The sequence below is a fragment of the Zophobas morio genome, unplaced genomic scaffold (assembly GCF_036711695.1).
Source record: "Zophobas morio isolate AGI-343-1 ecotype UQ-CSIRO unplaced genomic scaffold, CSIRO_AGI_Zmor_V1 ptg000054l, whole genome shotgun sequence".
NCBI lineage: Eukaryota > Metazoa > Arthropoda > Insecta > Coleoptera > Tenebrionidae > Zophobas > Zophobas morio.
In genome coordinates this window covers 3,917,644-3,940,558 of record NW_026972159.1, presented here as the reverse complement: position 1 = coordinate 3,940,558, position 22,915 = coordinate 3,917,644, and the positions used below count along the sequence as shown (strand labels likewise).

At 35.1% G+C, this 22,915-nt stretch overlaps 2 protein-coding genes across 4 annotated transcripts in view; one reads left to right on the top strand and one right to left on the bottom strand.

The window, feature by feature from the left end:
* Positions 1-18,158, bottom strand: part of LOC135142830 (synaptic vesicle glycoprotein 2B-like) — a 45,522-nt gene extending 27,364 nt beyond the window's left edge. Inside the window, exon 1 of one of the 3 annotated variants that reach the window (XM_064074603.1) lies at positions 17,748-18,158. In XM_064074603.1, coding sequence (XP_063930673.1) covers positions 17,748-17,856 — 109 coding nt within the window. In that variant the 5' untranslated portion in view covers positions 17,857-18,158. Of the gene's footprint in view, positions 1-17,197; positions 17,292-17,722 lie in introns of those variants that run through there. The other 2 variants (XM_064074606.1, XM_064074604.1) reach the window with 2 other exon arrangements.
* On the top strand, positions 1,866-9,986 carry LOC135142903 (proton-associated sugar transporter A). Its single transcript, XM_064074710.1, has 9 exons — positions 1,866-2,096; positions 2,155-2,417; positions 7,990-8,247; positions 8,297-8,398; positions 8,448-8,656; positions 8,703-8,936; positions 8,985-9,115; positions 9,183-9,357; positions 9,404-9,986. The coding sequence occupies exons 1-9, from the start codon at positions 1,909-1,911 to the stop codon at positions 9,632-9,634; spliced, it is 1,791 nt and encodes a 596-aa protein (XP_063930780.1). The 5' UTR covers positions 1,866-1,908; the 3' UTR covers positions 9,635-9,986.
* Positions 18,159-22,915: the final 4,757 nt, after the last annotated feature.

Sequence of the window (22,915 nt, the reverse complement as noted above, 5' to 3'; positions counted from 1 at the left end):
GATCTTTTCGTATTATCTGGGATTTTGCCGGAATTTTCTCATATTCTTTCGGACTCTTTAGGGTTTTCTTGAATTCATTTTGATTTTGTAGTTTTTTTTTTGGATTCTCTGGGATTTATTGTATTCCCTCGTATTCTTTCGACTTCATCCAGATTCTTTTCTGTTCTCCCCAATTCGTATCCTCTCAGAATATTTTGGATTCTCTCTTATTCTTTCGAATTGTTCACGTTGCTCTCGGATTCTCTCGAATTCTCTTGGAATTTTGTTGGCTTTTTTGAGATTCTAGAGGATTCTAGAAAATCCTCTAAGAATATTTTGGATTCTTCCGTACGTTCTTAATTGAAAGAAGCAACCTTTTTTCAGATTTAACGGGACAACTCCAAAACGGAAAAAGGACCCACAGTTCTTTCGATTTCTTGAAGTTCACAAGTTAACCAAACAACTTTTTTTTAAATTTAACGGAACATAACGGTTTGAAGCATTCGATTATTCAAAGTTTTCTTGTCTCGTGAGCAAATTTTCAGACCGGTTACTAGATTCGTTTAATTTGGAGAGGCGAATATAAAAAGAAATCATTTTTGAGTTAAAAAATCGTCTTTTTTTAAATTAAAAGGACAACACTGCCTCCATACAGTTGGGACACTCTGTATATTGTAAAAAACACTTTACGGTAATTTATTCAGCCAGACAATAAGTGTATATCAAAAATGGAGTCAAGTTAACTGTGTCTACACAATTTTTTAGATTTATAAAACTAACACAGTTATAAAATAATCAAATATATTATTAATTATAAAAAATAATTAAGTAAAAAGAATTTAAAAAAGTAGAAATATCCTTCAACTTGTAACAGTATCAGTTAAACGATTAAAAAAACACTGTCTTTATGTTCAGCTTTACGACATAAAATTGAAAAATAATAAAAATAAATAATTAACACTATTGAGTTTAAAATATCTTAAATAGTACAACACACAAGTTCCAATTATTATCGAAATAAAAGCCTAGTTGTAAATTGAAAAAAAATGAAACCTTACATTTGTATTATATATTATACAAATATAGAAAAATGGGAAAATATCTTCTATAAAGCAGTTGCATCATCACAACTAATGTTACTCAAACAACAAGTGAAAAATATGGACATTTGTTGATAATTTGTGTCCACATTTCTTTGAACTTTGTAAACCTTTCCATTAGTAACAGCGTACCAGCACGTGACCTCGCCTTTTGACCAATCAACCCTCGCGCAAAAAATCGCTAATAAATCTCCAATCAATTGTTGCACATTCAATCCACTTTATTATTTCCTGTTTCATCCAGTAAGCCTCTTTTATAGCCCATCCATCACTCCTCTATCAATTACACTAAATCACAATTTAATGACGAAGCAGTCAATTATTCCAGACTTAGCTTTATCAGCTGGTTACAGGAGCATCTGGGGCAAAGAAGCCGTGCAACTTTAAGCCAATTAAACTTTGCTGAGTGTGACAAGTGAAAAGCCGGTGGATTGAGATGGTTTCAGGCCGAGCATAAAACATGTTTGCGAGTTCATTATGAACGGCATTCATATTTCCACAACAAAAACAGGAACTAATTGAGTGTAATTCAATTCCTGCGCGGGGCTTCCGAAGCGCAAAAACGCTGAAAAATTCCACCGGAAAAAAGGCATTCTCCTGCTGAAACACTTGCAGGAGTAGCGTCTGCATGTAAATTTTCCAATTTAAATTTAATTATGGGCCGATTCGGATTTACTGCCTTGTTAGAAAGTCCCGGAACGCGCAAGACAATACGACGGACCGCTGAAATGCAGTCGCGTCGAGCCGCCCTCAAAGGGTGAATCCAGCAAGTGGTTGGACCAAAGACGCTGAAATTTTTCGAAAAATGTCCCGGAAGCTGTGAAGTGAGATGGCCAGTGAGAAGTTGCACGAGTACGAGGGGTTCCTGGGGCGCTGGCACGCCACGAGAGACGGACTGAAGGAGCGCTGGAGCGCCTGGAAGGACGGGAACTTGGCGGAAATCCTGAAGAGCAGGTTTTTCTGCAGGAAGGACGACTCTTCGGGGGTCGTTTACGAAGATTACTCGCATATTTATAGGTGAATATAACCGGATTTATGATTAGTTTGGCTCGTAAATGGCTAATTTTGTCTCCAGACGGAAAACTCGGCCGGAATTGATTCGCATTTCAGCAGCTGTAATGGGCATCGAGTTCTCATATTCTGCGGAAACTGCTTTTGTATCGCCTACTTTATTGAAAATTGGCGTCGAACACAAACATATGACTTTAGTCTGGGCTCTGTCACCGCTTATTGGATTTTTTCTCACTCCGATCCTGGGATCTTTGAGCGATCGCTGCCATTCGGGATTCGGGAGGAGGAGGCCGTTTATATTTATTATGTCTGTGGGAGTCCTGATCGGTGAGTAATCGCTTGAATATGCGGATTTTACATTTTAATGGGGATCGAACAGAATTTTCCTGATAATCTTAATGTAGTAGATTATAAAAAAAAAAGTTAAATTATCTGTGACGCCATCTTGACGTGATTTGCTAAATTTAACCCACTTTGTACGGACAAAGTCGATACTATAACTAGTTTTGGAAATATCCGGAGTCAAATTTGACATATATTATTTGGAAGATTCAGGAAAACTGGAGCTTTTGGCGAAGTTGCCTAAAATCACAATAAACTTGAAGATCTCAAGTCAAAACTGACGGCAAATATCAAAAATTCCTGAGCAATCGTTGCATTTTTATTAAGTGAGACCTATATTTAGCGCAATTCTGTAAAAAAAAGTCGATACCACAACTGGTTTTCGAAATATTTGTTTTCAAATTTAAATTTCCGAACAATCTCAAAATTTATCACATTTCTATTCAGTGATTCTGAGAAAATGGGAGCAGTTAGAGAAAAAATGATGAGGAAACTTCTACATGTTGAAATTAAGAAACGTAAATTTTTTGGGATTTTTCGGAGAATGGTCAAAAATTTCGAATAACCCGAAAATTTGAACTTTTGGCGAATTTGTCCACAAACCACAACAAAATCTGGAATATAGATTTCGAGAAGCTGAATCGAAAAACATAACATGTTGATATTCCGGATCAAAATTGGAGGTGAATATCAAAAATTCCTGAACAATCGTTGCATTTTCACTAAGGGATACCTATATTTAGCGCAATTCTGGAAAAAGTGGGACCTCAAAAATTATGAAAAAAATCATACTTGCGCAAACAAGATCCACCTATTGGGAAAAATAATCCAAAGTCGATACGACAACTGATTTTCGAGATATTCGCTTTCAAATTCAAATTGTCGAACAATCTCAAAATTTATCACATTTCTATTCAGTGATTCTGACAAAATGGTAGCAGTTAGAGAAAAAGTGATGCCGTAGGAAACTTCTACATGTTGAAATTAAGAAACGTAAATTTTTTGGGATTTTTCGGAGATTGGTCAAAAATTTCGAATAATAGGAAAATTTGAACTTTTGGCGAATTTGCCCAAAAAACCACAACAAAATCTGGAATATAGATTTCGAGAAGCTGAATCGAAAAACATAACATGTAGAAATCCCGGACCAAAATTGGAGGTCAATATCAAAAATTCCTGAACAATCGTTGCATTTTTACTAGGTGACACCTATATTTAGCGCAATTTTGGAAAAAGTGGGAGCTCAAAAATTATAAAAAAAATCATACTTCCGCAAACAAGATCCACCTACTGGGAAAAATAATTAAGAGTCGATACGACAACTGGTTTTGGAAATATTCGCTTTCAAATTCAAATTCTCGAACAATCTCAAAATTTATCACATTTCTATTCAGTGATTCTGAGAAAATGGGAGCAGTTAGAGAAAAAGTGATGCCGTAGGAAACTTCTACATGTTGAAATTAAGAAACGTAAATTTTTTGGGATTTTTCGGAGATTGGTCAAAAATTTCGAATAATACGAAAATTTGAACTTTTGGCGAATTTGCCCAAAAAACCACAACAAAATCTGGAATATAGATTTCGAGAAGCTGAATCGAAAAACATAACATGTTGAAAGCCCGGACCAAAACTGGAGGTGAATATCAAAAATTCCTGAACAATCGTTGCATTTTTACTAAGGGATACCTATATTTAGCGCAATTCTGGGAAAAGTTGGAGCTCAAAAATTATAAAAAAAAATCATACTTGCGCAAACAAGATCCACCTACTGGGAAAAATAATTAAGAGTCGATACGACAACTGGTTTTGGAAATATTCGCTTTCAAATTCAAATTCTCGAACAATCTCAAAATTTATCACATTTCTATTCAGTGATTCTGAGAAAATGGTAGCAGTTAGAGAAAAAGTGATGCCGTAGGAAACTTGTACATGTTGAAATTAAGAAACGTAAATTTTTTGGGATTTTTCGGAGAATGGTCAAAAATTTTGAATAACCCGAAAATTTGAACTTTTGGCGAATTTGCCCAAAAAACCACAACAAAATCTGGAATATAGATTTCGAGAAGCTGAATCGAAAAACATAACTTTTTGGGGATTTTTCGGAGAATGGTCAAAAATTTTGAATAACCCGAAAATTTGAACTTTTGGCGAATTTGCTCTGGGAAAATGGTAGCACTAAAGAAAAAATAATGCCGTAGGAAACTTCTACATGTTGAAATTAGGAAACATAATTTTTTTGAAATTTTCGATGGTCATTGGAGAACGGTCAAATTTTTTTTAGTGTATTTTGAATTTCTTATGAAATTTCGACCAGAAATTTTAGATTCCCAGGCTAAGTTTAACTTTTTAGCTTTTTTCTAGTTTTATGAACAAGCAGTAGCCCCGCCCACCCACCCTCTCTTCATTCCAGTGAAAACTCTTAATATTGTCTAGTCTTATTTTAGCAAAGTTTTAGCTCCCACCCTTTATTTTCTTAGAGGGTATGTCATTCACCACAATCACTCATCTTAACAAGTATTAGCCCCGCCCACCCACCCTTTACTTTCTTCGAAAGTAAATCATTTATCAAAATCAGTCCTATCTTAGCAAATACTATCCCCGCCTACCCTTCTATTTTCAGTCTAATGATTTTATTTCTGTTCAGTATGAGATCCACCTTTCATTCATGCTAGATAAAATGAATCAATGAAATGGTGACGAAGTTTGTGGGCGGAGCTAAGTTTAACTTTTTCCTAGTCTTTTATAGGCAAGCAATAGCCCCACCTACCCGCCCTCTCTTCATTCCAGTGATTACTTTTAATTTAGTTCTTATTTCAGAAGGAAGAAATGAAAGAATGGGTGGGTGGGTGGGGCTAAGTTTAACTTTTCCTACCGAATTTTTATAATAATAATAATAATAATAATAATCATAAATACCGCCCACCCATCGTTTATTTTCTTAGAGGATATATTACCACAATCAGTTTTAGCTAGTATCAAGTACTAGCCCCACCCACCCGCCCTCTGTTTTCATACAGGGTATGTCATTTGCCAAAATCAGTCTTATCTTACCAAGCACTAGCCCCGCCCACCCACCCTCTGTTTTCTTAGAGTATAAGTAATTTACCAAAATCAGTCTTATCTTACCCAGTACTAGGTAAGATAAGACAGATTTTGGCAAATCACATTCTATAAGAAAACAACGGGTGGGTGGGTGGGGCTAGTACTTGCTAAGATAAGACTGATTTTGGCAAATGACATACCTTGTAAGAAAATAAAGGGTGGGTGGGCGGGGCTAGTATTTGATAAGATAAGACTGATTTTGGCACTTTTGACATATTCGACCACTTTTCAACTATTTATTTTCGAAAATTAGCCAAAACATTATCTTGTAGATTTCGATATCCAGAAGTCATTTTCGCCGTCGTTTCATCGAAAATTCCTACCATTTTTCTAAAATCGCTAATTGAAATATAGCAATTTTCATAGTCTTGTCAAGATACCTCGGTAAAAAAGGATATGTCATTCTGGAAGATAGATTTTGACGAGCTGAATAAAAAACATAAGCTGTTGATCATCCTGGACCCGAGATTGAGAAAGAACAATCGTTGTGGATATTTTCGTTAAGGACATATTTTGTGTAATTCTGGAAAAACTGAGCAGTCGAAAATTATGAAAATTTGAGTTTTTGGCGAAGTTGACTAAAAATCCTCAAAAAAATCTAGAAGATAGATTTCGACGAGCTGAATAAAAAACATGATGTGTTGATGGTCCTGGACCGAGATTGTAAGAGAAAATGAAAAATGAAAGAACAATCGTTGTAGATATTTTTGTTAAGAACATATTTTGTGTAATTTTGGAAAAACTGAGCAGTGAAAAATTATGAAAAAAATCGTGCTTGGGCAAAAATTATTATCTATCTATCAGAGAAAATAATCCAAAGTGAATATGACAACTCGTTTTCAAAATATTCGCTTTCAAGTTCCAATTTTTAAAAGATCTCAAAAATTTGTCACAATTCATTTTGGTGTTTCCGGAAATATGGGGACAATTACAAAAAAAAATATGCCGTAAGAAACTTCTGGAGACTGAAAATAACGAACATAATTTTTTTGGGAATTTTCGACGGTGTCTAGAAAATAGTCAAAAATTACAAATATTGAGGTATCGAAAATTTTAATTTTGGCTAAAAATCCTCAAAAAAATCTGGAAAATAGATTTCGACGCGCTGAATAAAAAAACATAAGGTGTTGACCGTTCTGAACCGAAATTGCAAACGAAAATGAAAAATGAAAAAACAATCGTTGCAGGTATTTGTGTTAAGAACAAAATTTTGTGTAATTCTGGAAAAACTGAGTTGTCAAAAATTATGAAAAAAATCGTGCTTGGGCAAAAAGTATCTATCTATCAGGAAAAATAATCCAAAGTCGATACGACAACACTGATTTTCGAAATATTCGGTTTTAAGTTCCAATTTTTAAAGGATCTCAAAATTTGTCACAATTTATTTTGGTGTTTTCGGAAATATGGGAGCAATTACAAAAGAAATGATGAAGAAACTTCTCGAGATCAAAAATAACGAAAATAAATTTTTGGGAAATTTTCGATGGTGCTCAGAAAATAGTCAAAAATTCTAGATATTGAGGTATCGAAAATTTAAATTTTGACTAAAAATCTTCGAAAAAATCTGGAAAATAGATTTCGACGCGCTGAATAAAAAAACATAAGGTGTTGACCGTTCTGAACCGAAATTGCAAACGAAAATGAAAAATGAAAAAACAATCGTAGGTATTTGTGTTAAGAACAAAATTTTGTGTAATTCTGGAAAAACTGAGTTGTCAAAAATTATGAAAAAAATCGTGCTTGGGCAAAAATTATCTATCTATCAGGAAAAATAATGCAAAGTCGATACGACAACACTGATTTTTGAAATATTCGGTTTCAAGTTCCAATTTTTAAACGATCTCAAAATTTGTCACAATTAATTTTGGTGTTTTCGGAAATATAGGAGCAATTACAAGAGAAATGATGACGTAAGAAACTTCTGGAGATCAAAAATAACGAAAATAAATTTTTTGGAAATTTTCGACTGTGCTCAGAAAATAGTCAAAAATTACAAATATTGAGGTATCGAAAATTTGAATTTTGGCTAAAAATCCTCAAAAAAATCTGGAAAATAAATTTCGACGCGCTGAATAAAAAAACATAAGGTGTTGGCCGTTCTGAACCGAAATTGCAAACGAAAATGAAAAATGACAAAACAATCGTTGCAGGTATTTGTGTTCAAAACAAAATTTTGTGTAATTCTGGAAAAACTGAGTTGTCAAAAATTATGAAAAAAATCGTGCTTGGGTAAAAATGATCTATCTATTAGGAAAAATAATCCAAAGTCAATACTACAACTTGTTTTGAAAATATTCGCTTTCAAGATTTCATTTTGACGATTATGGAAATGTAGGAGCATTTAGAAAAGAAATGATGCCTTAAGAAAGTTCTGGAGATCGAAATTAACAAAGATACATTTTTTAACATAACTAGATGAAGAAAACCTAAAACCCACTCGAACCATTATTTTTTAGGACTTCTCCTAGTTCCAAACGGCGAAATCCTAGGCTACCTAGCCGGCGACTCCAAGCCCCCCAACATCACCTACCCCTACCACCGCCCAAGCCTCCTCCACCCCTCCCAAAACCAAACCTCCATCGAAACCCCACCCTACAACAACTCCCACCCTTGGGGAATCCTCTTCACAGTCCTAGGAACCGTCCTCCTAGACTTCGACGCCGACGCCTGCCAAAGCCCCGCAAGAGCATACCTCCTGGACGTCACCATTTCTGGTAATTCACCCCCAAATACTCCCCCACACACTTAAAACCACATTTACAGAGGACCACGCCAGAGGCCTGAGCACGTTCACCGTAATGGCAGGACTTGGAGGCTTCCTGGGCTACGCTTTAGGGGGAATCAACTGGGACGTCACCCCCATAGGTACCCCGACAACCTTCTCATCAAACACAATTAACAAAAATCTCCCCAGGGACCTTTCTTGGTGGACACGTACGAGCAGTTTTCACTCTAACAACCCTCATCTTCATGGTGTGTGTATCTTACACTATCACCAGTTTCAAAGAAATGCCTCTGGATTTGGTCGAGTTGAGGAGTAGTCTGGATGAACCAAACGAAGAGGAAAACCTCGATACCCAAAATGAGCAGAATTACGGGAGTTTGGAGATGGAGGAATCACAGGTTGGGTTGACAAGATTTTTCCCGGGTTTTGATTTTTGGGTTCTAGGAGGAGGACAATCGCTACGTTTCGATCAATGATGATGTTAAACCCAAACCAAGGAAGAGTATTGTGCCTTCGCCGCATGCCTCGTTGGGGATTTATTTGAAGAGTATTGTTTATATGCCAAAGTCGCTCAAAATTTTGTGTTTGACTAATCTCTTTTGCTGGATGGCGCACGTTTGCTACTCTTTGTATTTTACCGATTTTGTGGGGGAGGCAGTTTTTGGCGGGAATCCAACGGTTGTGGTAAGAAACGTCATAGTAGTGTCCCTAAAGGGTAGTTTTTAGGAAACTGAAGGTAATCCTGATCGGGAATTGTATGAAACGGGAGTCAGATTTGGGTGCTGGGGGATGTCTATGTATTCTCTGTCGTGTGCTTGCTATTCTATGGTTATTGAAAAACTTATCAAAACCTTTGGGTAAGTAAAAAAACGATAAATAAAGGGTAAGAAAACTACAAAACCTTAATCATTTATTGTCAAAAAGGGCCAAAAGGGTCTACGTTGGTGGCCTCCTTATCTACTCTACTGGAATGTTCCTAATGGCTGTCACAAAGCACAAAGTCGGGGTAATTTTATTCAGCTGGACGGCTGGAGTCATGTATTCTACTCTCTTTACCATGCCGTACCTTCTCATTGCCCACTACCATGCCCACGGAACGGTAATTCCCCACAATACTACCAGATAACCTCTAATATTTTTTTTAGTTTGAAAAAACTGGAGAAAGTGGAGGAAAAATCACCCCACAAATCCGAGGTCTGGGCACTGACGTCGCCATAGTGTCCAGCATGGTCTTCCTTGCCCAGTTCATCTTGTCCATGGGCATGGGTTACATTGTCAACACCGTGGGAACCACAACGGCTGTGGTCAGTGTGGCCAGCGCTCTAGCCTTCTGTGGGGCCATCGCAGCGTCCCAAGTTGTCTACTTAGACCTATAAGTGGCCACAGAGGGCGCTTCTGCCCTACACATCAAACCAAAACTGTCAAATCGTGCAGGTGCACCCAATACCCGAAGTGCCCTCTCCCCGCCGCCGTAGAACAATTATTTATAACCATAAAAATGCATGACAAATGTATGTCCTTGTAACAATAATATTTGTAAGTCTGTATATTTTCGAGCAGTGTGCCAAACACCACGAAACATAAAACTGTTTTTCTCCACTTGGAAAAAATGACGAACAGGAACCAGCCGACTCAAACCAGTTAGGAATCTTTGGCAAATGTCGTACGTTGTGTGATTTTGAAATGTTAAGTATCGCCGTTGTAAAAAATAAAAGTATAAAAATCCGTTTTATGACTACACCTAATGGCTAACCTCGGACCGTAAGAAATAATTTCTAAAAAAAAATCAAAAACAGACTTTTACGAGCGTCGTGCTGCGATGGCATAATATTTATTTTTCTGGGATTTATTTTATTTTATTTCGCGAAAATAAGTTTATTGGGCGGCCGGAGTCAATGTCATTGTCGACGAAATCGCGGATGATGTCACCGAAGTTGTGCATTAATTAAGTTTTGTGGTTTGATTAAAATAGACGGATCATCTGGTGCTAAGTCGTATACCTTCGGTCTTTTAATAACAGAACTTGGCAACAACTTGCTTTTATTTCGGACACAAATTAGTTCGGCAAAGGAGAAATGTTTATTGTTTTGCTGTTTCTTGGGTTGGGATGATTAAAGTGCTGTTACTGCACGTATTTTAGGACTGACGTAGGCCGGGTGCTATAGACACTGATAAAAAAGTAATTAAATTATTTGTTTGGCTAAATATTTGTGTGATAGGAGCGAAAGCGACATGTGCTGTTGTTAAGATAAAATGTTGCTTTGTTCTTCGGAAAGTGGCATAACTGGGTATTTTTAAAACTGGCATATTTTTGTTGATTCTTCAGGAATTTCAAGCTGGGAGCTTTGGAGAAAAATAAACAGCGGAAATTTCCATCTTTTAGTTTACAGCCTACCTGAATGCTTTCTCGTGTTCCAAACAATTTTAATTCGAACTTCAACAGCCGACAAAAAAGGAGATAAGAGTTGGACACAATTTTAACACTTAGGTTGGCAATTCTGCTCTCTAAATGACATATTTTACCGTGTTTTAAGATTAAAACTGACATAGCATTTTATTGTAATATATATGACAACTCTACTAAAAACTACACTAAAAAAAGCCTTTTAGGCCATTTTTGACATTAATACATGTGTGTCAAAAAACCAAGTACAACTTTTTTCTGTTGACGTAACTAAATTCGTCAAATGAAAATGTCAGATTTACGCCAGCTGAATCCACGTGGTTATAAAAACGAAAAAGTGTGACGTTTTTATAACCTCAGTAACTCCCACTGACGTAAATTTGACATTTATAGTTTGGAAAATGCAGTTCCGCCAACAGTGGGAACTTTAAAATACCACTTTTCAGTAAGTTTTAACTGCTACTACGAATTTATAAAAAATTTGTTGTCCTAAGAAATTTCTGGAAATTCAAATTAACGAAGAATCATCAAAAATCAATCTCTGTATTTTGGTTAAGGACATATTTAACGCATTTCTGGCAAAACTGACCAAACAAAAATTGCCAAAAAAATCATGCTGACGCAAAAATGATCTATCTATCAGGAAAAATAATCTAAATTCGATACGACAGCTAGTTTTCGCAATATTCGGTTTCAAGTTCCAATTTCGAACATCAAGGTACTGAAAATTTGAGTTTTTGGCAAAGTTGCATAAAAATCCCCAAAAAATTCTCGAAGGCACATTTCAACAATCTGAATCAAAAAACATAAGGTGTTGATAGTCCTAGACTAAGATTACAAGCAAAAATCAAGAAATTTAAGAGCAATCGCTATATTTTGAAAGGATATATATTTAACACACTTCTAGCAAAATTTGATAGTCGAAAATTATCAAAAAAATTGTGCTTGCGCAAAAATGAACTAATTATCAGAAAAAATAAACCAAGGTCCATGCGACAACTGGCTTTAGAAATAGTCGCTTTTAAGTTCCAATTTTTAATTAATCTCAAAATTTGTCAAATTTCATTTTGGTGATTTTGGAAATGTGGGAGCATTTAGAAAAGAAATGATGGCGTAAGAAACTTATAGAAATCGAAATTAACGAAGATAAATTTTTTTGGAAATTTTCGACAGGGTTCAGAAAATGGTAAAAAATTTCGAATATCGAAGTACTGAAAATTTGAGTTTTTGGCGAAGTTGCATAAAAATCCACAAAAAATTCTCGAAAATAGATATCAACAATCTGAATCAAAAAACATAATGCTGATAGTCCTAGACTAAGATTGCAAGCAGAAATAAAAGAATTTCTGAGCAATCGCTATATTTTTTAAGGGATATATATTTAACACACTTCTGGCAAAATTTGATTGTCAAAAATTATCAAAAAAATTGTGCTTGCGGAAAAATGAACTAATTATCAGAAAAAAATAATCCAAGGTCCATGCGACAACTGGCTTTAGAAATAGTCGCTTTTAAGTTCCAATTTTTAATTAATCTCAAAATTTGTCAAATTTCATTTTGGTGATTTTGGAAATGTGGGAGCATTTAGAAAAGAAATTATGGTGTAAGAAACTTATAGAAAACGAAATTAAGAAAGATACATTTTTTGGAAATTTTCGACAGGGTTCAAAAAATGGTAAAAAATTTCGAATATCGAGGTACTGAAAATTTGAGTTTTTGGCGAAGTTGCATAAAAATCCCCAAAAAATTGTCGAAGATAGATTTCAACAATCTGAATCAAAAAACATAAGGTGTACATACTCCTAGACTAAAATTTCAAGCAAAAATCAAAAAATTTCAGAGCAATCGCTATATTTTTTAAAAGATATATATTTAACACACTTCTGGCAAAATTTGATAGTCGAAAATTATCAAAAAAATTGTGCTTGCGCAAAAATGAACTAATTATCGGAGAAATTATCCAAGATCAATGCGACAACTGGCTTCAGAAATATTCGCTATCAAGTTCCAATTTTTAAAGAATCTCAAAATTTGTCAAATTTCATTTTGGCGATTCTGGAAATGTGGAAGCATTTAGAAAAGAAATTATGGCGTAAGAAACTTATACAAATCGAAATTAACGAAGATACATTTTTTGAAATTTTCGACAGGATTCACAAAATGGTAAAAAATTTCGAACATCGAGGTACTGAAAATTTGAGTTTTTGGCGAAGTTGCATAAAAATCCCCAAAAAATTCTCGAAGATAGATTTCAACAATCTGAATCAAAAAACATAAGGTGTACATACTCCTAGACTAAGATTTCAAGCAAAAATCAAAAAATTTCCGAGCAATCGCTATATTTTTTAAAAGATATATATTTAACACACTTCTGGCAAAATTTGATAGTCAAAAATTATCAAAAAAATTGTGCTTGCGCAAAAATGAACTAATTATCAGAAAAAATAATCCAAGGTCCATGCGACAACTGGCTTTAGAAATAGTCGCTTTTAAGTTCCAATTTTTAATTAATCTCAAAATTTGTCAAATTTCATTTTGGTGATTTTGGAAATGTGGGAGCATTTAGAAAAGAAATGATGGCGTAAGAAACTTATAGAAATCGAAATTAACGAAGATAAATTTTTTGGAAATTTTCGACAGGGTTCAGAAAATGGTAAAAAATTTCGAATATCGAAGTACTGGAAATTTGAGTTTTTGGCGAAGTTGCATAAAAATCCCCAAAAAATTCTCGAAGATAGATTTCAACAATCTGAATCATAAAACATAGGGTGTTGATAGTCCTAGACTAAGATTACAAGCAAAAATCAAGAAATTTCCGAGCAATCGCTATATTTTTAAAGGATATATATTTAACATACTTCTAGCAAAATTTGATAGTCAAAAATTATCAAAAAAATTGTGCTTGCGGAAAAATGAACTAATTATCAGAAAAAATAATCCAAGGTCCATGCGACAACTGGCTTTAGAAATAGTCGCTTTTAAGTTCCAATTTTTAATTAATCTCAAAATTTGTCAAATTTCATTTTGGTGATTTTGGAAATGTGGGAGCATTTAGAAAAGAAATGATGGCGTAAGAAACTTATAGAAATCGAAATTAACGAAGATAAATTTTTTGGAAATTTTCGACAGGGTTCAGAAAATGGTAAAAAATTTCGAATATCGAAGTACTGAAAATTTGAGTTTTTGGCGAAGTTGCATAAAAATCCCCAAAAAATTCTCAAAGATAGATTTCAACAATCTGAATCAAAAAACATAAGGTGTACATACTCCTAGACTAAGATTTCAAGCAAAAATCAAAAAATTTCCGAGCAATCGCTATATTTTTTAAAAGATATATATTTAACACACTTCTGGCAAAATTTGATAGTCAAAAATTATCAAAAAAATTGTGCTTGCGGAAAAATGAACTAATTATCAGAAAAAATAATCCAAGGTCCATGCGACAACTGGCTTTAGAAATAGTCGCTTTTAAGTTCCAATTTTTAATTAATCTCAAAATTTGTCAAATTTCATTTTGGTGATTTTGGAAATGTGGGAGCATTTAGAAAAGAAATGATGGCGTAAGAAACTTATAGAAATCGAAATTAACGAAGATAAATTTTTTGGAAATTTTCGACAGGGTTCAGAAAATGGTAAAAAATTTCGAATATCGAAGTACTGGAAATTTGAGTTTTTGGCGAAGTTGCATAAAAATCCCCAAAAAATTCTCGAAGATAGATTTCAACAATCTGAATCATAAAACATAGGGTGTTGATAGTCCTAGACTAAGATTACAAGCAAAAATCAAGAAATTTCCGAGCAATCGCTATATTTTTAAAGGATATATATTTAACATACTTCTAGCAAAATTTGATAGTCAAAAATTATCAAAAAAATTGTGCTTGCGGAAAAATGAACTAATTATCAGAAAAAATAATCCAAGGTCCATGCGACAACTGGCTTTAGAAATAGTCGCTTTTAAGTTCCAATTTTTAATTAATCTCAAAATTTGTCAAATTTCATTTTGGTGATTTTGGAAATGTGGGAGCATTTAGAAAAGAAATGATGGCGTAAGAAACTTATAGAAATCGAAATTAACGAAGATAAATTTTTTGGAAATTTTCGACAGGGTTCAGAAAATGGTAAAAAATTTCGAATATCGAAGTACTGGAAATTTGAGTTTTTGACGAAGTTGCATAAAAATCCCCAAAAAATTCTCGAAGATAGATTTCAACAATCTGAATCATAAAACATAGGGTGTTGATAGTCCTAGACTAAGATTACAAGCAAAAATCAAGAAATTTCCGAGCAATCGCTATATTTTTAAAGGATATATATTTAACATACTTCTAGCAAAATTTGATAGTCAAAAATTATCAAAAAAATTGTGCTTGCGGAAAAATGAACTAATTATCAGAAAAAATAATCCAAGGTCCATGCGACAACTGGCTTTAGAAATAGTCGCTTTTAAGTTCCAATTTTTAATTAATCTCAAAATTTGTCAAATTTCATTTTGGTGATTTTGGAAATGTGGGAGCATTTAGAAAAGAAATGATGGCGTAAGAAACTTATAGAAATCGAAATTAACGAAGATAAATTTTTTGGAAATTTTCGACAGGGTTCAGAAAATGGTAAAAAATTTCGAATATCGAAGTACTGGAAATTTGAGTTTTTGGCGAAGTTGCATAAAAATCCCCAAAAAATTCTCGAAGATAGATTTCAACAATCTGAATCATAAAACATAGGGTGTTGATAGTCCTAGACTAAGATTACAAGCAAAAATCAAGAAATTTCCGAGCAATCGCTATATTTTTAAAGGATATATATTTAACATACTTCTAGCAAAATTTGATAGTCAAAAATTATCAAAAAAATTGTGCTTGCGGAAAAATGAACTAATTATCAGAAAAAATAATCCAAGGTCCATGCGACAACTGGCTTTAGAAATAGTCGCTTTTAAGTTCCAATTTTTAATTAATCTCAAAATTTGTCAAATTTCATTTTGGTGATTTTGGAAATGTGGGAGCATTTAGAAAAGAAATGATGGCGTAAGAAACTTATAGAAATCGAAATTAACGAAGATAAATTTTTTGGAAATTTTCGACAGGGTTCAGAAAATGGTAAAAAATTTCGAATATCGAAGTACTGGAAATTTGAGTTTTTGGCGAAGTTGCATAAAAATCCCCAAAAAATTCTCGAAGATAGATTTCAACAATCTGAATCATAAAACATAGGGTGTGGATAGTCCTGGACTAAGATTGCAAGCAAAAATCAAAGCATTTCCAAGCAATCGCTATATTTTTTAAAGGATGTATATTTAACACACTTCTGGCAAAATTTGATAGTCAAAAATTACCAAAAAAAAATGTGCTTGCGCAAAAATGAACTAACTATCAGAAAAAATAATCCAAGGTGGATGCGACAACTGGTTTTAGAAATATTTGCTATCGAGTTACAATTTTTAAAGAATCTCAAAATTTGTCAAATTTCACTTTGGCGATTCTGGAAATATGAAAGCGTTTAGAAAAGAAATGACGCTGTAAGGAACTTCCGGAGATTGAAATTAACGGAGATTTTTTTTTTTTTGGGTAATTTTCGACGGTGCTCCAAGAATGGCCAAAAATTTCGATTAAAAAACTTGAATTTTTGACAAAATTGCTTAAAAATCCTCAAAAAATTAGAAGAGAGATTTTGACGACTTGAATCGAAAAACATATGGTGTTGATAGTCCTGACCCAATCCTGAAATTATGCCATAAGAAACTTCTGAAGATAGAAATTAAAGACGATAAATTCGATTTTTATTATAGGAAAACAATATCCGATCAATTCAGAATGAAGGCTCAATCTTCAATAAGCATAAAATTTGGTTTCTTTTTTAATTTTTTCTAGAAGACTCAACAGAAATTTTGGTTATTAAAACTGGAAGTTCAAACATCAATAATGTGTTGTGCACGACTTTAAGCAAATATTTTAATGCTTACAACCAAAAAAAAACGTGTTCAATACAGCACAGTTTACGAAAAAAATATACAGACTGGACGTTTTTAAGAGCGCAAGCTGCACGAATTTAGCCATATAATAGCAGCCTGGTCACCTCATTCGAAATATTTTGGTAGGAATGGCCAAATATCACACACTTCTGAGCCAAAAATAAGAAAATAACAAGCCAAACCGCAAAAATTTTCGAATCCAGCTTCGACTTTTCAGATTTTTCGGCGACAGCAGCAAGCTCAATTTACTTACTTTTGAACTGTAAAAATATTCAAAATAAGACGTCATTTCATACCGAGTAGCACAAAATACACTGTAATTTCTTTTAAAATAAAATTCCGACTCTCCACATTTTCATGCCAAGTGTCGTCGCTTCCGCAAACCGCTTCGTTGTATTTTTTCCAAAACATTTAGGTGGCAGCAAGCCAGTTACCCTTGATTCCTTTTGTTTCCCGAGAGTTCAGCGAAAAAAAAAGTAAAATTGTCGATCGCGATTTATTAATCAAAAAAAGCGGACGAATTTATAAATAACAACGATTAGTAAAACTAGGTGGCAACATTACCAAACACTGTCATCTGCTCTCGAAAAACTACCATAACCAACACCGTTCCAGTGAAGTCCCTGGCCGCAACTCGCGAACTAATTGCAGATCGACGATAGCTCACACACTGAGAAAAATCTTGTCAAATAAAAAAATATATAAAATGAATGGAAAGTTTCCGTCTACTTGGGTCATAACCCCTAGATTTACGAGCGCGGTTGCGGAAAAAAGCGACTGAAAGTGAAAAACACACATAAAAATATAAATAAAAACGATTTTTGATTGTTTTACTAGTTTGGTGACGTACTCAGCGTTTTTAAAATAAAAGTCATAACACGACCTTCGCGGAACAATAAAATCTTTTTATTATGTCGATCTGGGCTGGATAATCAGACCAAAACAACAAATAAATTATGTAAGAACAAACAGATTTGATTTTGTGTTTACATGCATCGCTTACGTTAGTTAGATCTTTTCCCTCGATTTTATTTCGCGTGAATATCGGCGGCATTCTGGACTACTACAACAGTCAAAAATGTTGCTTACATGCTTTTAACTCACTGACTCTCACCGTCTTCGCAGTCCTCTTCGACCGGAGGGCAGATTTGAATATCGAAGAGGATGTCACTTCCCGCCCAGACTACACGTGCCGTGCTTTCTTTCTCACCATCTTTAGCCATAACGCCATATAAACTTTGTCTGTTACTTGGACACTAACGCGCGAACTTGCCAACAAATTCAATTCAAAAATAATTGCATCATTAGATTCTTTCCAAATACTTTGTACACGTGTTTGGCTGCCATCTAATGAACACTGGTTTTTTCCATTTGCCGCAAGCTTTATTGCTTGGCGTAAAAATAAATGTCGCGAAAAATAAAACAAACCCACAAGAATAGACTGCACTCGGCTATTTTTGGTAATTTTATCAATTAAAAGGCGCTCCGCGAAGCCTAGGAGGTGCACCATCGAAGGACTCGACCGATCTACCACCAGTGCATCCACTTCGGACAATAAATCTCCAATCAACACCACGACGAAGTGCGTCAGAGCTTAATTGCACTTAAATCCGCAAATTGTTCGTGGACTTGACCAAAACGTCTTCTTGATCTTGGGATAGTCGGGAGCGAGCTGCAGGACCACACTTCATCGTTCCCAAGAGCGCTGCTCGTCCTCGGAGATGAACCCCAGGTGCTCAACGTTTTACTACAGATCTACCATAGAGCTAGATAAACACAAAACACAGCCAAAAAAAGCGGAGGACACCAGAATAAATAAGAGACTTCAATTATTATTTGGGAGTAACAGTTCCGTAGTAATAAGGTAAACGACAAAGTCGAAATAAATCACTCAATAACAGGCAAATAAAACCTTCTAGGTACTGATTCAGAACTTTTTGGAGAAGAAAGAACCATTGCAAGAAACATTCACAAGTAATACGAAGTCCTACAGAATTGGGAATGCAACCCACAATACACTTTCAAAGGATTCGTGCATACTTTCCTTTCTTTTTCAATTGATAAAATGGAAAGATTGTTTAGTCACGCTTGGACATTGTGGAGCTTAAGCACCATTTTATGAATTTTAATTTTGAAAAGCTTCTTTCACATGAAACCATCGAAACACAAATGGTTAAAAAAATCTTAGACACAGCGCTAGACTCGGAACAGAACCAGAATAGCCCCATTTTATGATGAATCAGAAAACCTCCTGTGTAATCCACTGACCGCTTCTTGGGAAGAAATGCTGGCGGTTCCAAAATTATGTCCTCTGTAGAAAATTTATCATTCAACAATTGTGATGATTTTTTTTATTCGTCGTGAGCCAAAGGCACGGAAACGTACCATTTTAAACGTGCTTTAAGTTTCTATGAATAAAAAAGATCATCGCAATTGAGATGGGGTGGGTGGGCGGGGTTTATATTTTGTCTTTTTTTTCTTCATGTACATAGTATTCTTTGAACAACACAATACTCAAAAACATGTTTTTAATTTCTTGTAAAGAAATAAGTTTTTTGCAGTTAAGCTCCACCCCCTTGGCTCACGGCGAATAAAAAAATCATCACAATTGAGGCAGGGCGGGTGGGCGGGCTTATATTTTACCTTTTTGTTTTAATATTTGCAGACTTCTTTTTACAACATGAAACTTAAAATATGTGTAAAATGGAAAATTTATATAAGGAAATCTCGATTTTGCAGTTAGGCTCCGCCCTATAATTATAACATTTTAACCATGTTTTAAGTTTCTTGTTGTGAAAAGATGTATATTAAGAAAAAAAATAAGCCCCGCTCACCCACCCTGTCTCAATTCTGATGATTTTTTTTTTATTTGTCGTGAGACCAGGGGCGGAGCTAACTGCAAAATGCTTATTTCTCTATGAGAAATTAAAAACATGTTTTTGAGTATCGTCTTGTTTAAAGTACACTACGTGGGCATTTCTCTACTAACAAGATCTTTTTGCCCGAAAAAGTGTCTCAAAGATTTTCTGAAACACAGTCAGGGCTTCAAGGAGAACTTGATAGGATATCTGAAGCACCGTTAGAATCTCTGAGACACCATAAGGACCTGTGGCATATAGTCAAAGCTTCGGGAGCGCAATCAGGGACCCGAAAAAGAGTCAGGACCTCCGGAGCGCAATTAAGGACTTCGAAATACAGTTAAGACTTTTGGAACACAGTCTCAGGACTGCTGAAACCCAGTTAGCAGTCTTTGAGTCACAATAAGGGACTCTGGGACACACTCATTGTCTTCGGAATAGAATTAAGATTTCCGAAACACAGTCAAAGCCTCTGGAACACAGTCAGGACTTTAAGGAAAAGTACCAAATCTCTGAAATAGAGTCAGCATCTCTGAGACGCAGTAAGGGCTTGCGGAATATAATCAAAGCTTCAAAAACACAGTCAGAGTTTATGAAATACAGTAAGGGCTTGTGGAACATAGTCAGATGAGTCTCTGGTACAGAATAAAGGCTGTTATAACGCAGTTAAATTTTTTCTGAACACAGTCTCAGGACTTAACACATGATTAGCATCTCTGAAACACAAAAAGGGCCTTTGGAACACTGCTAGGGTCTCCAACATGGTCCAGCACCTCAAGGACACTGTCAGGACCCCTGGAATAGTGTTAGGGTCTCCGGAACACAGTCAAGGAAACTGGAATAGCGTGAGTATCTCCGGAACACAGTCAGGGCAACTGGAATAGTGTCAGGGTCTCCGGAACATAGTCAAGGAAACTGGAATAGTATCAGGATTTCCGAAACACAGTCAGGGCAACTGGAATAGTATCAGGAGCCTCCGGAACACAGTCAGGGCAACTGGAATAGTATAAGGAGCCTCCGGAACACAGTCAGGGCAACTGGAATAGTGTCTGGGTCTTCGGAAGACAGTAAAGGAAACTGGAATAATGTGAGTGTCTCGGGAACACAGTCAGGGCAACTGGAATGGTGTCAGGATCTCCGGAACATAGTCAAGGAAACTGGAATAGTATTAGGATCTCCGGAACATAGTCAGGGCAACTGTAACAGCGTAAGTGTCTCCGGAACACAGTCAGGGCAACTGGAATAGTGTCAGGATCTCTGGGACACAATGCCACAATTTCTGACATTCAATAAGGGCTTCCTGGATACAGTTAGAATCTCCTGAACACAGTCAAAGCCTTCGGGATGCAGTGAAGGCTCCTGGAATAGTATCAGGAGCCTCCGGAACACAGTCAGGGCAACTGGAATAGTGTCAGGGTCCATGATAAGACTGATTTTGGCAATGACATAGCCTCTAAGAAAATAGAGGGTGGGTGGGCGGGGCTAGCATTTTATAAGATAAGACTGATTTTGGCAAATGACAAATGACTAAAAAAATAGAGGGTTGGTGGGCGGGGCTACTACTTGCTGAGAAAAGAGTAATTTTGGCAAATGACATATCCTCTAAGAAAATAAAGAATGGGTGGGCGGGGCTAGTATTTTATAGAATAAGACTAGTTTTGACAAATGACACCCTCTAAAAAAATAGAGGGGTGGTGGGCGGGCTAGTTCTTGCTAAGATAAGACTGATTTTGGCAAATGAGTTCCTCTAAGAAAATAGAGGGTGGGTGGGCGGGGTTACTATTTTATATGATAATACTGATTTTGGCAAATGACATATCCTCTAAAAAATAGAGAGCTCTCTACGAAAATAAAGGTAGATGGGCGGGGCTAGTATTTGAAAAGATAAGACTGATTTTTGGCACTTTTGACATTTTCGACCATTTTTCAACTATTTTCGAAAATTAATTAAAGACATTTTCTATGGAACTCATTTTCGGCTTCGTTTCTTCGGAAATTTCTACAGTTTTTCTAAAATCGCTAATTGAAATATACCAATTTTTACAGTTTCGTCAAAATAGCTTGCATGTTCTTAATTTCTTGTATAGAAATAAGTATTTTGCAGTTAAGCTCCGCCCCCTTGATTCACGGCGAATAAAAAAAAAGGGGAAATTTTCAGAGAAATGAAGCCAAAAGTAAACTTTTTAATTGAAAAATAAGGCTTTTGGACAAGTTGCCTAAAAATCCACCAAAAATTCTAGAAATAGATCTCGACAAATTTATTTTCTAATTAAAATTTTTTAATATTTTTAAAAATTGGCATGTGCTATTTTGGCGATTCTGGAAAAATGGTACAAATTTTCGAAACCAGTAAAAAATCCTTTTACACAATTGTCAACTCTCAAAAAGTCAAAAATTCCATAAAATTTCCAATTAAAAAATTGAGCTTTTGGAAAAATTGGCTAAAATTCACCAAAAATTGTGGAACACAGATTTTAACAAGATAATTCGGAAAATGTAGCGTGTTGACGGTCCCGGATGATTTTTTAAACAATTATAAAAATTGCCATATTTAATTTTGGCGATTTCTGAAAAATAGTTTAAATTTTCGAAGAAATCAAGCCGACAGTAAATTTTGGAGCTTGACATCCGCAAAAACTTCTTTTAGATTATTTTCATCGATGTTCGAAAAAAGTCTAAAATTTCATAAAATCTCATACTGAAAAATTGGACTTCAAACATTTTTCAAGTTGCTTATTATAAAAACCAGACTACGTCCATTAAGAAAAAAGGTAAATGTGAGCCCCACCCACCCGCCCTATCTCAATTGTGACGATTTTTTTTATTCGTCGTGAGTTGGAGGACAGAGCTTAATTGTAAAATCCTTATTTTTCTGTGAGAAATTGCCGTTCTTAAATAATCGTGTTATACAAAGAATACTAAATGAATTAATTAAAAAAGAAAACTAAAAGAGAAGCCCCACCCATCCGTCTCGATCTTAACCGTCATGCATTTTTCATTCGTTGTCAGACCGAGAGGCGGAGCGTAATTGCAAAATCGATATTTCCCTATACAAATTTACCATTTTAAACATGTTTTAAGTTTCTTGTTGTGAAAATAAGTCTACACATATTAAGAAAAAAAGGCAAAATGTAAGCCCCGCCCACCCGCCCTATCTCAATTGTGATGATATTTTTTTTATTCGTCGTGAGCCAAGAGGAGGAGCTTAACTGCAAAATCCTTCTTTCTCTACAAGAATGTTTTCAAGTATCATTTTGTTGAAAGAGTGCTACATACTTATATTAAGAAAAAAACAAACCAAAAATTAAGTCCCAACCATATCCATCCCAAGCTCAATTGTGATGAATTTTTCAGTTGTTGTCAGATCAAGGGGTGGAGTCTAATTGCAAAATCGATACTTTCCTACAAAAATAGTGGAAATTTT